Raw genomic sequence first — 17,145 nt, forward strand, 5'->3', positions numbered from 1 at the left:
TTCAAAACTTTCCTCTGGCAAATTGCACTAATGGGGAAGATGCCATTTGTTTCTTATTCCAGTAGAAAGCTGTAAAGCCTGATTTTATGTATGTATTGTCCCATAGAGATTAGAAAATAAACACTTTGGATTGAGTATTTGGCAGAGCTGCAGTGAGATGAGCAGTGTAGTTCTCAGTTCCCTTCTTGATACTCTGTGTGGTTTGGCATCACTGTGCTGGAGAAGCCAGGGTCGGATCCCTTGCTGTGGGTTCCCATAGAGTATAGCTACAAATTTGGGATAAAGAGGCTGTCAACTGTACTATCATATTTCAGCCCCTGGAGCCACCCAGGTTTTGTGGCAAGTTTTTCCTCAGGCTGCGCCACCATGCTGGTGTATGGGGAAGGGAAAGGAGGTGTAGGCTTTGTCCTGCAAGTTGGGCTTAACCTCAACCAGAGCCCTGCTGTGAGAACTAAGCTTTAGTTCCAAGGCTTCATATGCAATTGCTATCCAGTCCTTGGTTATGAGCTAACTGTTACTGCAGTGCTGCTGAGTGTGTGTGCTGTAAAGTGCCTCCCCGCGGTTTCCAATTACCTCACCAGAGCCAATTTGTGCAGCTAGGCACCAGTTCACAGCCACTCTTGCCTGCTTCCCCACAGAGATCTCACTTGGCTTAATAAGTCCATTTACAGCTACTGTCTACTGCAAGAATAGAGATTACCCTGTACTATCCTGTTTTCTTTCACTGAGTTGCATCATAAGATCTCTAACCTGCCAACTTCCCTAAAAATGCCTATTCTTAATTACTTGAGGAACTTCCACGCAATTTTACAACAGGGCTTCATTCTTACCATAGCGTACCATGATTTTTAATCAAATTAAGTATACTTTGCTTTGTTTAACAGGTTTCTTTAACGCAATAAGTTTAGAGATCTGTACTGAAATATTTCTTCATGAGGTTCCCTAATATATGAGTATGATTGCCTCACTTCTTGTGAACAATGACTATTATTGCATACTATTTGCATTTCATTATATCTGCTGAACTGAACTAGTCATAGCTGTGATTGACTGTATTACTAATATTGGCTTTTCTCAGATCTTTTTCTCTTTAAACCTTCTTCACTCCTTTCACAAAACACACAGACATACACACATACACACATACACACACACACACACACACACACACACAAATGTATCCTTTTTTTAAAGTACTGATTAAAAAGTTTTACCTTAGAGAGCTCCTGTCCAGGGCCACATTGTTGGCAGGTGACACAGCGCCCCCATTGGTCCCGGTACTCATTCTCTTGACAATCCATGATGAAAAAACTGTGGGTACAAAAATAATTACTACTTATCTTAAAGAATGATTTTAAAGTAGTGGCTTGCCTGAGATGTGGCATCTGTGTTTTCTTTACTGTGTGTTCTAGTGAAAATGGCCAAAAAAGCCAACCTAAAGCAGGTAAAACTTTTCGAGTACTGTTAATAACTCTTCTAAATGCTTTCTATGTGGCAATGCATTCCATTCTCCAAAAAGATGTCACAAATTATTATTAATTTCATTTTACAGGTAAGAGAACTAAGGCAAAGGGACAAACAAATTTTTCAGCTTGTGGTTTGATATCAGGAACTTTACTGGCAAAAATTAATAAATAAATTAGAAAACCCATTGGCTTCCTTCTACTGACTACAATAAAATATGTGAAAAGCTCTTAAAAACCACCTTTACACTTACTTTATTTGTCAATATTTTCAATAGTTTTCTGATGTAAGCAATATGGAAAATATAATCCTTATGTGTGGATGAAAAAGTTGAAACATGATTTTTCTTTGCCAAAGTATCTGATTACTTTGACTGTGTCATTCCATTTCAACTTACAGTCTTGCATGGATTACTAATGACTTCAGTTACTTAAACAGAGGAAAATTTACATTGTGATCCTCCCTACACCAGGTAGCTTGAGAGGACTGAATGTGTTGTTTCTTCAAGTCCTCATGAAGACTTTGAAGACCTATACAAACTAAAAAATAGGTATGAAGATAGGTAGTCTTATATAAAAACAATTTTTTACCTGCCTCTCTAAACTAAAATTCTGGTGGGACATATTTTTTTTATGTATGAAGTTTTTATTTTTGAGATGTCAGAAATTCATAAATATCTAATTACTACACTCAGCAAATAATATTACAATACAGTTAATTCAAACAAATATACTTACAACAGGTTTAATTTCACAGCATATAAAGTGCCCCAGAGTGACCAAGGCACCTGTCCTCCCTCCTACCTGAGTCTGGGTCCTGGGCCCCAGCAGTGAGGGGTAGTGCACACACAAGTACAGAACCAGTGAGATGCCTCCTCAGGTCAAGGCAGCCTCTAGGGTTGAAGTTAAGCACTGAATCAGACAGTGGGGACAGGCTATGGCAACTGGTGAAGTCAAAGCTTGCATACTTGAAAGAGGATAGACTGCTGCTATAAGTGGCTAATGCACACCTCAGAGGTGCTGAGCCTGTTGTGCAGGTCATCTCCATGCTGGGGCCTGGGCAGCTGAGGGCAGGGGCAGGGTGCATCTAATTTGCAGTTCAGCTTAGCTGGTTGAGACTCTCAGTGCTGTGAATCTAGCTGTGCCTCCCCCCACTGTTAGGGTGGGGCTTGTTCTGGATGCCCTAGTGGTACAGTCTGGTGTGATGATGCAGGTGGGTGTTTTTAAGAACACCATGAATGGATGTGTTGCCAGCGACATTTTTGTCACTTCTTCCTAATCTTATACAAGACTGTATTTCATATGGGTTCTCCACCCACATAAAATCCTTAATGTATATTTCTAATTATAAGGGAGGATGATGTTACCCCAATCATCTCCTCCAAGGCCACCAATAGAAATAGGGTAAGATGTTCTGGCTGCCAGTTTTGTTGAAGTATAACTTTTCTCTTAACTTTTCCCCATTTCTTCAATCAATAGAAGGTGGTCTAAGAAGTCTACTATTTGAACAAAATGGACACACTTTCTCCTCTGTTGACAAATTATCACACTCAGAAGACAGAGCTTTTGCTCTCTCTCTCTCTCCTTGTTATTAAAGGAAAAAATTATTCATCTCATAACCTTCACTAATAAGGGAATTCAGTATTATGGCAACAAATCCAGCATAAAATAACTAAGAAAAATTTTGCTGTATAGTTTTCTTTCTCAGAAAACAGGAAAACATTGATAGGGTTCCCAAAGCAGACCTCCTTTAGAGATAAATTCTTAACATAAGCACCTAGAATTTTGTGGAAGCTGCTGTCCAGGAGGCACATGTGAGACCCTATTTTCAGTTTGGTTTCCAAATGCTAGTTTGCCCAATAGGCATTAAATTGCATGAACCTTAATGTCTCTCATTAACCTTGGTTCAAAATCATTTCCCAGGTAGGCTTCCTACCAAATACACATACCAGGACATAATAAATAACACAGAGTTTCTTTGTCCCTCCTTTTTATCAAAATGGTATCCAAAACATAAACTAAATTGATGTTCGATTTAAATTTAAGAAACTTATACTAAAGAAAACATGTACAATGGACTGTTCTAAAGAATCCTGGATATACAGAAAAAAACTGCCTAATAAGCAATAAATAAACTCATGGATAATATGAGGCCTTATACCCTATGAATAGCAGTGCCCTACAACAGGTGGTAATTTATGGTAAAAGTAAAGAAAGAATAATTAAGTGTTGAGAATACATATCTATCGCCTATGCCTTGAGTAGCAACAAAGGAATAAAAGTATAAAAAAAAACAGATCAACATTGAGCAAAGCCCAGATGCAGTAGACAAAATCTATGGTTTGCGACAGGAAATACTCTCCAGGTAAGATGTAGAGCCTTTCCATGGCCTACTCAGGCTCCCCTGTATTCCTTTCACAGCAAATATGACCCCTTCCCATAGGTAGTTGCCATTCTAGTTTCTGTCATTATATGTTTTCACTGTCATCTAATGTCATATAACTCCAAATATAGGACATCACATTTTTGTTTCTAGTTTATATGATTTTTTCATAAGAGATGTTAAAACATGTCATTTAAAATTGCTTTGATCAAACACTATAGATCTAAGTTTTTGTGACCTTAGATTATGGTGGGAAGACAAGGTGTGTTGAAATTCATTATTTAAAAATTCAAAACTTTTTTTTTTCTCAAAGCATCATTATGAGACTAAGAAAGTGCCTCCTCTCAGATCTGAAGTGATTATGAACCTCTGGAGTCCGAAAGTACTATTGGACTATGGCCAACATGGAGTAGGAAGCTAAGAAACTGAGACCCTGGTAGTCTGTTGACTAAACACCTCTAAAATATGAGAAGTTGCTGTTAGCTTTCGATACGATTGTTTTCTGGAAAAAGGGTGCACAACTCTTACAATCACAGAACAGCAAGCATTCATCACTATTCTCAGAATCTGAAAAAATTGAAGGCCTATTATTATTATTTATTATTTTGGTCTGTTGAGTCATGCAGTAAATATGAGTAAAGGAGAATCATAGTGCATTATGCTACTACCTGAGTATAGTGGGGGATACTGCTCCTGACAGACCCCTCCTCCTCAGGGAGCATCTTTCTTGTAGCCAGAGAAGATGATTTGCAAGAGGGTCCCACACAACACCATTAGGAAAGCCTGGTATTCCAGGAACACCCATGACTTTTAGTGAAAATATGATGTGTTGCAGTGAGTACCCTTCGAGTCTCAGCTTCCAGTGGCATCTCAATCATGTCGACCACCAGTGTCCCTGACAGTACCTTCCACCACAGGCTCTTTAACACATGAAATGGTACCAATGCCAGGCATGCCTTCTACTGAGGATCAGGCTACTTTCCCCTCTATGGGTCAGAAGTTATTTTTCAGAAATCTCTATGACTTTTGGATTATTGTGGTTGGGCCCCAGTAGTTGCTGACTTGAGAATCCCAGGACTCACTTGTGAACAAACCAGATTGCCAGGAAGGCCCTCTATTGTCCACAGAGCACATAGGGGGCATTTAAGAGGAAATCCTCAGTTTGAAGGCCTTATTTCTGCCAGTCTGACAACTGTAGGAAAGTATATACCAAACATTCTGACCTTATCAGTCACCAAATACAGACCTGAGTAAGAAACACTGCAAATGTAAAACAATGTACATGGTCCTTTCCTGGCCTGATATGCGTGTATATTTTAACGTGAATAGAATCTAGATACTGACCTCATAGATTAGATGAACATAACTGACAGTTCATTAGATATAACCATCTAGCTAACACCAAAGGAGTCATCAGTGAATTTTAGTTTGCCTAGAACCTCAGGCCAAATGTAGAGAGGCCTAAGGTCTTTTTACTACTAGCCAGGAGCTTTAGGTAATTTTCTTCCTTTGACTCTCTAACCCATGACCTTACTGTCTCAGACCAGCTCATCTCTTTGATATGTAAAGATTTAAAAGGGGGAAGGAGTGTCAGGATGTGATATTCAAGCCCAAAGGAAAGTACTGACCCCATCAGGAATACCTCAAAACCCTCAAATATAATCTCTGATGTTCTCATCACTCAGAACCAACTACTCTACCCTTTAGTCAGATGAATAGATGGAACAGGGATAAGGCGCTTTAAAAAGCTCTTATTGCTTGTAGCTCTTTACCTCAAAACCCTTTACTGACTCTTGTTTGCCTGTTCCATAAAGTCCAGGATCTCTCCCTAGATCTCCCACAGTTTCTAGCACCTGGTTTATGTTCAAAAATAAAGCTATCACTTACTGGAAAATGGCCTTGAGAAAGGGCTTTGAATACCATGGTTTTTTGTTTTTGTTTTTGTTTTTTATATTTTTATTAGGTATTTTTCTCATCTACATTTCCAATGCTATCCCAAAAGTCCCCCACACCCTCCCCCCCACTCTCCCACCCACCCTCTCCCACCTTTTGGCCCTGGCGTTCCCCTGTACTGGGGCATATAAAGTTTGCAAGTCCAATGGGCCTCTCTTTCCAGTGATGGCCAACTAGGCCATCTTTTGATACATATGCAGCTAGAGACACGAGCTCCGGGGGGTACTGGTTAGTTCATATTGTTGTTCCACCTATAGGGTTGCAGATCCCTTTAGCTCCTTGGGTACTTTCTCTAGCTCCTCCATTGGGAGCCCTGTGTTCCATCCAATAGCTGACTGTGAGCATCCACTTCTGTGTTTGCTAGGCCCTGGCACAGCCTCACAAGAGACAGCTATATCAGGGTTCTTTCAGCAAAATCTTGCTAGTGTATGCAATGGTGTCAGCGTTTGGAAGCTGATTATGGGATGAATACCATATTTTATTTCACCATCTTCTGAAAAGTGTATTTGACTAAAATTAACATCTCATATGTAGCACAATAGATTCCCTCTTTCATGGCAAATCACATACCCAGAGTTTCTGTATCTTTTTTTTTCTTTTTTTTATTAGATATTTTCTTCATTTACATTTTAAATGCTATCCCAAAGGTCCCCTATACCCTCCCCCCGCCCTGCTCCCCTACCCACCCACTCCCACTTCTTGGCCCTGGCATTCCCCTGTACTGGGGCATATAAACTTTGCAATACCAAGGGGCCTCTCTCCCCAGTGATGGTCAACTAGGCCATCTTCTGCTACGTATGCAGCTAGAGACACAAGCTCTGGGGGTAATCTGGTTCATATTGTTGTTCTACCTACAGGGTTGCAGACTCCTTCAGCCTCTTAGGTACTTTCTTAAGATACAATTTGCAAAGTACAAGAAAACCAAGAAGGAAGACCAATGTGTGGATACTTCATTCCCCCCTAGAATAGGGAATAAAATACCCATGGAAGGAGTTACAGAGACAAAGTTTGGAGCTGAGACAAAAGGATGGACCATTCAGAGACTGCCCCACCCAGGGATTCATACCATAATCAGCCACCAAACACAGACACAATTGCATATGCCAGCAAGATTTTGCTGACAGGACCCTGATATAGCTGTCTTTTGTGAGGCTATGCCAGTGCCTGGCAAATACAGAAGTGGATGCTCACAGTCACCTATTGGATGGAACACAGGACCCCCAATGGAGGAGCTAGACAGAGTTTCTGTATCTTCCCACCAGACTTAAATGGAATTCTTGCTACAGGTAATGTGATCTGGGATCTGAGATTCTGTAGAGTCACATACTCCCAAACTGTGAGATAGAAAATATTCATGGGTAAAATTTGACTGATGGTTAAAGGGTGAAGGAGAGAACCAAGAAGGGAAATTTGGCCTAACTTCTCTCAGATTTTAAACAAACATTTCTGAAAGAAGGAGAACCATCTAGCTAACACCAAAGGAGTCATCAGTGAATTTTAGTTTGCCTAGAACCTCAGGCCAAAAACACATGAACATATGCCCAGTAGGAATGCAAATTAAGACCACAATTAAATGTTTCATTATACATTGTAGCAATATATTTTTCTTAAATATGGATAGACAACTGTCATGGAAGATGTAGACAATGAGCATTTCATACAGTGGTGCCAAGAGTATAAAATAGTGCAACATTTATAGAAAATGATTAATCAGTTCTTCAAAAAGTGAAGAATTGAGTTATCATATGATATAGCAATTATTCCTAAATATAGATTCCTAAATATATATGCCAAGAGGTGAAAACACATGTTCAAACAAACCTTGTACATAAATGCTCCTAGAAGCATACTCATGATAACAGAAATAAAAAAAGAAATAATCAACTTATAAATAAAGTTGATAAATAGAACTTAGTGTGTCTGTAAAATAAAGTAGGATTTATCTAGAAAAAGGAATGAAATACATAATATATGCTATACTCTATAATCTATCTTTATTATGATTAAGAGACATAGCTAGACAGGAAAGGGCAATAATGTGATTTTATTTACATGAAATGCCCAACATTGACAATCCACAGACACAAAGGCAGATTTATTATTTGTCATAGCCTGGGAGGAGGAGACAATGATTGATCAATGCACAATGAAAATGACCTGGAATTACATGGCAGAAGTTTATGAATATATTAAAAAGCATAAAGTTGTATACTTGAAATGGTAAAGTTGATGTTATATGAATTATGTTTCAGTTTTTTGGAGAAAGATGACTGTCATTTTTTTAATATTGGAAATATCCCATATTTTTCTAGTGAATATTGCCAAAGTTAGCTCCAAAATTAAAATAAAATTTAAGGCTCCTATGATCCAACTGATTTATTTCATTCTACTTTTTAGCCAAACTTGGCAACTGATGTGTATGAACACATGCATATACTTAATGTTATGTTGCTACATTAATACTTTATTAAGTATATGTACATAGATACATACAAGTATCCAGTAAGGCTGGAGCAACAACTACAAATGTGACAGTGCTTCTTTACTTGTCCTATCTCTATCATTTGCACCATCTCTGAACCTGTTCCCATTGTCTTTGTTACCCAGAAATTAACTTAGAAGAGAGTGAATGCAGGCAGACAGGAAAGAGAAAAGGAATGACGTAGGCATTAATAATAATCTCAACATTAGCTCACTGTGCCCTGAATAAATGATGCTGGCTAAATTTCTTCTGGATGTAAGGCACTCATGCTGTTGGGTGTGCAGCTGCTTCTGGCCACCCTTTGTGGCTGTTGGTCTTCTCAACTTGCAGAAATGCCTGTGGCATGAAGCATGGTCTCTCTATCTCGGATGGGTAGAACTTGTAGGATGACAAGTCTAAATTAAGAACTCAAGACTTTAGGCTATTTGCTTTGCCTGGGCAGTACAGAAGTCCTGAGATTAAAAAAGGGCAATAAAGATAGCAGCTGGCCCATGCCCTACCCATTCCTCTCCTGCAAGCTCAATCACCACCCATGTGCACAGGTTTGTCACAAATCAAAGCAGTTGCTCAGCTTGGCCTTGAGAATAAATCTTTCCTTGAAAAACCCTGCTTTCTAATCTGTATAGTGCCCTCATCAATTCCAGATGTTTGGCCTGCAGTTCAGATGTTGCTTCAAACAGTTAGATACTGTCTTTCAGTTTTCTCTTTTCTGGTCTGGCCCAGATCCATTTCTAGCACAGCTTTCTCTTATCATTTTCCTATTTCCATATTATCAAGCATCATATCATCTTTCTAGCTCACTCTTTGTGAATTTTTATATCTTCTTTTACTTAGAGTGAATGGTCCCAGGTACAGCTCTGCCAAAAGCAACATTCATACTCATTGCTGACTCAAACTACACAGTCATCATGAGAAGTTTGCTTAGGTTAAACACTTAGGTTAAACCAGTGGTCTTTATTCCTTGTTATATTTTGGAAGCTCCAATATATATTGGTATCTGAGTACCACTATTGAGTTTCAGGTATAATTAGTCAAAGTCTGACCTGAACTTCTGGAACTTATACAGTTTATCCACTGATTCTCACATCCAGCTATTCTAAATAACAGTGTGGATGCACAAGTTTCTTAAGCTTTCTGAATATAAGTCACAGCCAATAAAAGGGAATTCTTATTGTTCCGTAGTCAGAGGAATATTTTATATATATATATATATATATATATATATATATATATAATATGAGAGATGAAGAAGCAGAAAATAGGAGAATGGATCCTTTAAAACATATTAAATGACATCATTTTCAACTCTTTCATTGGTTTTCTCTTTTACTAACAAGAAATCTGAAGTCCTTTTAATGGCCGGTGGTACTTTATATAATCTGGCTACCTAATTTTCCTGTTATCTCTAGCCATATGCTTTTCTGTTCTTCCCCTACTCTATTCACTGCACCCATAGTGGTCTCATTGCTATTCTTCAAATTAAGCAGGGATATTTTTGGTAGAAGGCCACCACACTGTCTCAAGACAGGAATCTTTCTCCCAAACATTAGATTACTTCTCTACTTCTTCAGTTCTTTATTATTATACCATCTTCTTAATTAGGGTTCTCTGGCCGCTATTTTAAACTGGAATTTCCATAATCATTCCATCCCTTTTCATTTCATTATTATCCATAGTACTTATGACTTTCTTATACATAATGGTTTTCTTATTAACATTTCTCCTATTTTTTTCTCCAACTATACTGGAATCACTATGAGGCCATTATACCTATTATGTTTACTACTCCATCCAAAATATTTAAAACAGTGTCTGTTACACAGTAGGCACTAAATACATATTTATTGTTTGAGCAAATGATAAAAAGAACTTCTTTTTTCATTTTTTATTAGATATTTTCTTCATTTACATTTCAAATGCTATCCTGAAAGTCCCCTATACCCTCCCCCCGCCCTGCTCCCCAACCCACCCACTCCTGCTTCCTGGCCCTGGCGTTCCCCTGTACTGGGGTATATGATCTTCACAAGACCAAGGGCTTCTCCTCCCATTGATGGCCTACTAGGCCATCCTCTGTTACATATGCAACTAGAGACACAGTTCTGGGTAGTTTATATTGTTGATCCTCCTATAGGGTTGCCGACCCCTTTAGCTCCTTGGGTATTTTCTCTAGCTCCTTCTAATATTGTTATAGTAATAATGTTTTGATACAGGTATGGGCAAGAGGGTTATAATATGTTGATTTGTTTTTGGTTTGCATAGAAGTAAAATTTCATTCAGCAAAATAGCTCAGTGAATAGAGCAACGGATTTGTCATGAAAGCCTAATGAACAGATTTGATTCTTGGAACACATATTTAGAAATTTAATTGTCTTTTTATGCCTAAAAGTGTTAAAATATATGCCTGGGATAAAAATAATAGAGAGAACATGGTTGCCTATTGTAGTTTTTCATTGGTTTCTTTTTCTATTTAATAGGTGTAGAATTTCATCTATTAATGATATCAACTTCAGGAAAATAAAAGGAAGTTGTATATAATTAAAGACTCACCTGTTTCCTTTGTCTTTTATTCCAGTGCACACAGCAAGAGGTGATGTCCCATCTGAGGTAGGTAGAAATATATAGTTCTTTTTCAAGGCAGTTGTCACTGTAGAGGTAGAATTAATACTTGAATGGGGCCACATCTACTTATCTAAAGACAAACAGTAATAATATGAGCTAAATTTCAGATTGTGTGCCTGAACACACAGCTACCACACAAACAGACACCAATTTTTCAAAAGGACAAATACAACTTAGAAAACTGTAAATTGACCAGAAGAAAAGGCCAAAACCTATAAAAAAAAAACCATATAGATGTATAATAAATGAAAGCATTAATGAAATTAAGAACAGTCAATTCCAGGTTGATTTTAAGGGGAAAATACTCTTTTGATTTCTGCTGAAACCGTCATCCCAAGTAAAAGAAAAGGCACAGAAACTACTTTGGATTATGTTCAAGGGAAAAAATGAGACAATGTGTATGAAAGTGCTCTGGAAACTCCAGACTGTGCTTCACATGTGAACAGCTGCTCTTACTGTTAGTGTCCTATCCCAAGCAGAGGAGCAAAGAGTAGTGGAGAAAAGCCACAGACCAAGTCAATATTGAGCCATTATTCAAAGCCTCTGATTTTCTCTATTGTTACTGAACCTTAAATGAGTCACTGGTTTGTGTATTGACTACCATAAGATAGCATGGAATTGTGCCATGAGCAACAATTAGTTATCTAGCCATACAGTGCTCAATGTAGAGTTTCATTAGTTAACCAAGGAAATTTGGCGGAGTGTCCCAGAAAACAATCGAAATTATAATATGATTTCTTTATGTGCATGACTCAGAAAGTGTGTTCTAATTTCTGATTTCCCTTCCCATTGTTTGCTCTTGCATCATATTATTTCTACTCTGTTCAGATTAGCAAGCTATCTAGAATAATTGAACCACCTTGAATCTGTCAGTCCTTTATACCCAACAACAATCAAATATGCCATCTCTCCCTCACAAAACCAGGGAATAAAATATACTACAGAAATAGTGGGGCAAGCCAGAAGGCACATGTAACACAACCCAAGGCAAAAATCATACAATAAGACTGGGAAAAGTCAGCCCAGTGATTGAAGCCTGTTTGTAGAAAATGATGTTCCATGGCTAAAGTAGTTTCACCTCCATTTTAAAGCAATGCCCAAGAAACAGGGAAGGGTAATTGGAGGTGAACATAAATAAGAAAGATTGATATACACTTATAAAAATGTCACAAGGAAACTCAATGTTTTGTATGCTAACTAAAAACCATACATAAAAGAAAATGTGAAAAATGCCCATGAAGAAGACAAAGTGTAGGAGTTGAAAGAGTTGGCATTATAAAAATATCTAGTAAAAATAAACTTATTATTTCATATATAATTATCCTCTGTGAAACAATTTTCAGAAATAATTTCAGATTTTGAAAAATCCCACACAAAAGGTCATAATAGCCTCATCTTTTTATTGTTAAGAGGAAACTACCATCTATCTCTATTTGACCTCCTTAATAACAGGCCACTCAGTACTCACAATATGTTTTCATTATGTTTTTTTCTCCTTTTTCACAAGTGGATAAAATATAAGTTAGAACTGATTGGACTATATAGGCATGAAATTCTACAAGGGTATATCAAGATCACCTCAACCCTTAGGATCCAAGTCAGAAAACTGGAACTAAAAGAACAAAAAGAATTCCTCAAAGTTACTTTAGTGCATTTGTCTACTCCCCATACACAAAGAAGCAGGCCACCTTCATGCTGACTGTCCACTGACAATCCACTGTTACCAAGGGTCCAGCTTCTCTTTCTCTCTTACTCTCACAACAGAATGTTGGCTCGGTAATCTCTCAAGCAGAAAAATTCCAAAGGGTAGACTGGTTCAGGGAAAGGTAGTTCGTGAAAGGGAAATAGTACTGCCCACTCTTTCTGGCTTAGTCACAATAGTGACTAACAACCTCCTGAAAATAATGACATTTTACTGTTTGATTCCATCATACACTACATGGAAACCACTTCACTTTTTCAGCGTGGGTTGTTGTCTCTCAGGGACATTTATATAGAGTAGCTTTAGCTCCTCCAGGGTGAATGTCTAGTCACTAACCACTCACTTGATAATTGTTTGTGAAGCTCGGCATTCTGTTAGAACTTAGTCAAAAGAGAGAAAGCCACACTGGAATGAAAAACAAACAAAAACTTATTATCATCTATAAGAGAACAGGTCTAGAAAAACAGCAAAAAAATATATAGTTAATTCTAATCTAAGGCAGACTAGAGCCATCCTTGCATCTCTCATATTTATCTAATAAGAGTCCGTCTAGTATAAAGAATGATGATAAAACTCGCCAGTAGTCTTCCCATTAAGCACTTTAGGGGAGAATATACAGGTGGAGCCCGTTTTCTAAAGCAAATGGAGAAAAACTAGCCTCTGCTTCACAAGCTTCAGCTCTGAATGACTTCACTGCAGGGAATAGATCAGGCAGCCATCTATGTAAAGAAAGGCTATATGGCCTGCCGGAGATTTTTACACGGAGTTACTGTTTGTTTTTCTCCCTGGTTTCACTTACTGAAAGATGATTTCAAAAACATAACTGGTACAGGACAATTAAATGATTATCTTCCTCTCTAGTGTCAGAATTAACCTACCCACCCATCATTTTATATATAAACAGTTGTAGAAAATGAAGAAAAAAGTGAATTAGACGAAAAATGTGGCTTAAAGTTATGACTCAGACACATACAGACCAAACAGTCTTGAGCAGGTTTCATTTTCTTTAAACACTCTCTACAAAGAAATGGTGCAATTAAACAAGTGAAGGAAATAATACATTATAAAGAAACTTGTCCCATTCTCCCATCATGGTTTTTTGTTTGTTTGTTTGTTTGTTTTTTGGTTTGTTTGTTTTTTTTTTTTTAGTGACTGCCATCTCTCTGAAAGTATTACCACTTAACTTTTGTATAATTCAAAACCTCAGACTCACACTTATTCAATATCAAGCCAGCCAAGAAATGGAAGAAACCAGCTCCTTTACCAGAGAACAGAATGTGAAGGAAATTTGGTCTCTTATTTCCAGATCTCTGAACTTTTAGAAAGGAGAGGCCAGTTGCTGTAAGTAACCCCAGCAAACTCTATTAGAACATTTGAATACAAGTCAGAGGCATAATGAATGCAGCCAGACAAAGGAAAGAACTTCCAACAGGCCAGGATTCCCCCCCCCCCGCCCGTCCCCCCCCCCCCCCCAGATGATGGGTTCTTTCAGAGAACAATGAAGACTTTTCCTCTAGAAATGTACAGTCAGAGATGAGATGGATGTTTAAAGGTGAAGTCAGTTGTTGTAAAAAGAAACATATGACTCACAAAAGCCTGGTATTCATCAAGCATTGGGCTAGGTCTTTTACAGGGATTACCATTTTTAATCCTTTCAATAAGTGGGAGTTATTTCCCATTTTGCAGAAAAACAGAAGCACGGGGAAATTTTAATTTTCTCACCAGGCTTACTCATGATTCCATAGGTGGACAGAAGAAACATCTCTTTGTTGTATACAACCAATGAATACTAATGCAGCAAAAAAAATGCTGAGCACACAATGCATTTAGGATTCCAAACAGGAGGTAAGTCTACCCAAGATTTAAAAACATCTGTCTCTAACTCTACCCAGAGAGAGGGGATAAAATTATGTGCTCTTTCAAAGTATAACCTAACCCTTAAAGAGACCCTCCATCTTCCATTCAACTCCATGAAAATCATCAACTTCAAATTTCTGAACAAAGTTTATATGACTTGATCTACACATTATGTTGCCTCCTTTCTCTTCTCATAGCCACCACATCAGATCCAGGGCTTTGTGTACTTTTGATTTGTCCACTTTGTGTTTTCCTACTCAAGTCCAGTTTATTCACATTTACCTAAAGTATAGATCTGACTTTTTCTTCAATTCAGCAGCAATAGGGATGTAAAGTGAATGAATGAATGAATGAATGAATGGGGAAAAAGAAACTCACAGCAGCCCTATGGTTGTCTGTCTAATAAACAGAACCTCAAGCATCCAGTCTTGTGTAGTTTCTCATCAATCTATCTTGTACTTTCCCCTAATTATACTAAAACATTCAACACAACTATTGCTCCTTTCTCATGCTCTGTGCTCTGAGTTCCTTGCTGTCAGGCCATTACCCATGTTTTCTCTACTTAAAATGTCTTCTCTCCATATTCCACCTGTTGAAATCCTATCTGTGCTACATAATCTATCTTAAATAATCACGGCTAACGTTTATTGAGTGCTTATTTTGCACTGTGCTAAGCATGTTCAAGTATTTTACATGGATTATTTCAGTTCATTCTCACAATAACTCGATGATGTTGGTACTATTATTAACTCAACTGTTGCTGGTAGTAAAAGGAAGCTCAGAGAGGGAGAAATATTCCTTTTCTCCAAGGTCACACAGTCACTATATGGTGGAATGAGATCTGAATACAAATACTTTTGCTCTCTAGCAGGCAAAGGTGTTAGGACTGAACCACAGTCAGCTGGGCATAATGAACACAGACCTATACGTAAAGCATTAGGAGTTAGAGGCAGGGAGGTCGGAAATTAAAATCCTCCTCGGCTAATAAGTATCATTCAATCCAGCCTTATCTACATGGGATTGCATCAGGTCCCAAAAAAAAAAAAAACCTGAGACAAGTCTTCCCTCAGTACCTCTGGTGAAAAATCAAACACTCAAAAGGTGTCCAAAAACATACAAACAAGCAAGCAAACAGACAAAAACAAGCAAACCCATATCTGACTTTCTCTAGCTCTAGTTGATATGGTCCCTACATGAAAACTTCAGAGAGTTTTGCTTGTATGTTTAAAGCTCATCTTGTGCAGTACTGGTTGTCGTCCTACACTCAGGATGAGTCTCTTAAGGCTCCAGGGAGAACAGCCTCTATATGGCTTAGTACTTCAAACTTGGTGATAGAGAGCAAATATTCAGTATGCATCATAGGTTGGATGAAAGGTATGGTGAGTCAAGGGGGACAGAAACTTTACCTGGACAGAGAGTTCCACAATTTACTACCTCTTACTGCCCTAGATGAAATTGGCCAGCGCTGCCAAAACCTGTCAAAATGAGATCTTGCAGCCTGTTTTCCCAGCCTAGTCTCTGGCAGGTCCCTTCTCCTTTCACCCTGCCAGTTCTTGCAGCTGTCTGGGCCTTGGCCAGTGTTTGGGGTGAGGCCGGATCAAAATATCACTGTCCCGGGCTCGGCTTCCAGCAGCAAGTGATCAAATGAAACTCAGTCGCACTGGTGACGAGGCTGGACTGAAAGCCCCCATACACAGTGCCAAATTGCTTTTTACACAGGCCCGGACTTGCCCAGGCACCACGTGGGTGGGCTAGTTCAGTTTTCCACAGGATGCTCTGCTTGTCCAATCCGTTCCCTCCTCCTCTCCAAGAGCTAACTCCCAGGCTCCTTCTCTTCCTTATCTCTGGATCCCAGATGCACAGGGTTGTTGGACAAGTCCGGGCATATTCCCAGCGGCCATCTGGCCCCAGTTCGAACCTGCACAGGCAGGAACTGACTACTCAAAGCTGTAGGGATAACAGCCTACGTTTCTGACATCTAGGAGAATGCTGTCAGGGCACAAACGGATAGAATGACTGAGAGCCACAGAATCCCTTCTTCCCCCCAAGTCATGCTGACTTTGTAGCACTCTTACAGGGACATCTGATATAGTTCTCTGGTCCTCTATTTCCGTCCCTAGGTGCCACAGGTTCCAAGTGATTTACCACAGGAAGGATGTTCCCACACTTACTCTGTCAAGATCAAATGGATGGATCTTACAATGGGATTCTTTGAACAAAAGCATTCGAGTACAGAGCAGACAACCAGCCCAACAGCCGCCCCTCAGCCCCCAGACAGCATACCGCTCTCACAATAGGTGGAATCCGTTGCAACCAGGGTTCTGCTGGAGTCATTTCACTTCCACGTGTAGCAACAACAGATCAAATCCATCCTCTATTTCTTTCATGTTATGCCTATCCCCCTCCCCTCCCCTGTAAGGAATGCAGGACAGCTATTGGACCATTTTATAAGTCTGGGAGTGGTTATGCAAATAAACCCCGCCCCTGAAAGGACAGTGTGAGTCTGGCGGGTAAACACTGGCCAAGTCACAAGTCTGGCAAGAGTTACTAAAGCTCCAGGAACTGAAGCTGGGTCTAGGGAGGGAAGGGCCCAGAGTTAGATCTAGCCTAATCTGTGGGGAGGAAGGGAGGAGGCAGCTAGCAAAATGCAGCTTTTTTTTTTTAAGTTTTTAAAGTTCATATACAT

The 17,145-nt window shown here is 39.0% G+C and overlaps 1 protein-coding gene across 4 annotated transcripts in view; it reads right to left on the reverse strand.

Moving 5' to 3' along the window:
• Eda2r (ectodysplasin A2 receptor) overlaps positions 1-16,856 on the reverse strand; it is a 42,597-nt gene extending 25,741 nt beyond the window's left edge. For 2 of the 4 annotated variants that reach the window (XM_029473617.1, XM_029473616.1), the window contains exons 1-4: positions 16,743-16,856; positions 12,946-13,007; positions 10,829-10,925; positions 1,215-1,311 (exon numbers count right to left, since the gene is read on the reverse strand). In XM_029473617.1, coding sequence (XP_029329477.1) covers positions 1,215-1,311; positions 10,829-10,925; position 12,946 — 195 coding nt within the window. In that variant the 5' untranslated portion in view covers positions 12,947-13,007; positions 16,743-16,856. The remainder of the gene's footprint in view (positions 1-1,214; positions 1,312-10,828; positions 10,926-12,945; positions 13,008-16,742) is intronic. The other 2 variants (XM_021153690.2, XM_029473618.1) reach the window with 1 other exon arrangement.
• Between the last annotated feature and the right edge of the window lie 289 nt (positions 16,857-17,145).

The sequence above is a fragment of the Mus caroli genome, chromosome X, assembly GCF_900094665.2.
Source record: "Mus caroli chromosome X, CAROLI_EIJ_v1.1, whole genome shotgun sequence".
NCBI classification, from domain to species: domain Eukaryota; kingdom Metazoa; phylum Chordata; class Mammalia; order Rodentia; family Muridae; genus Mus; species Mus caroli.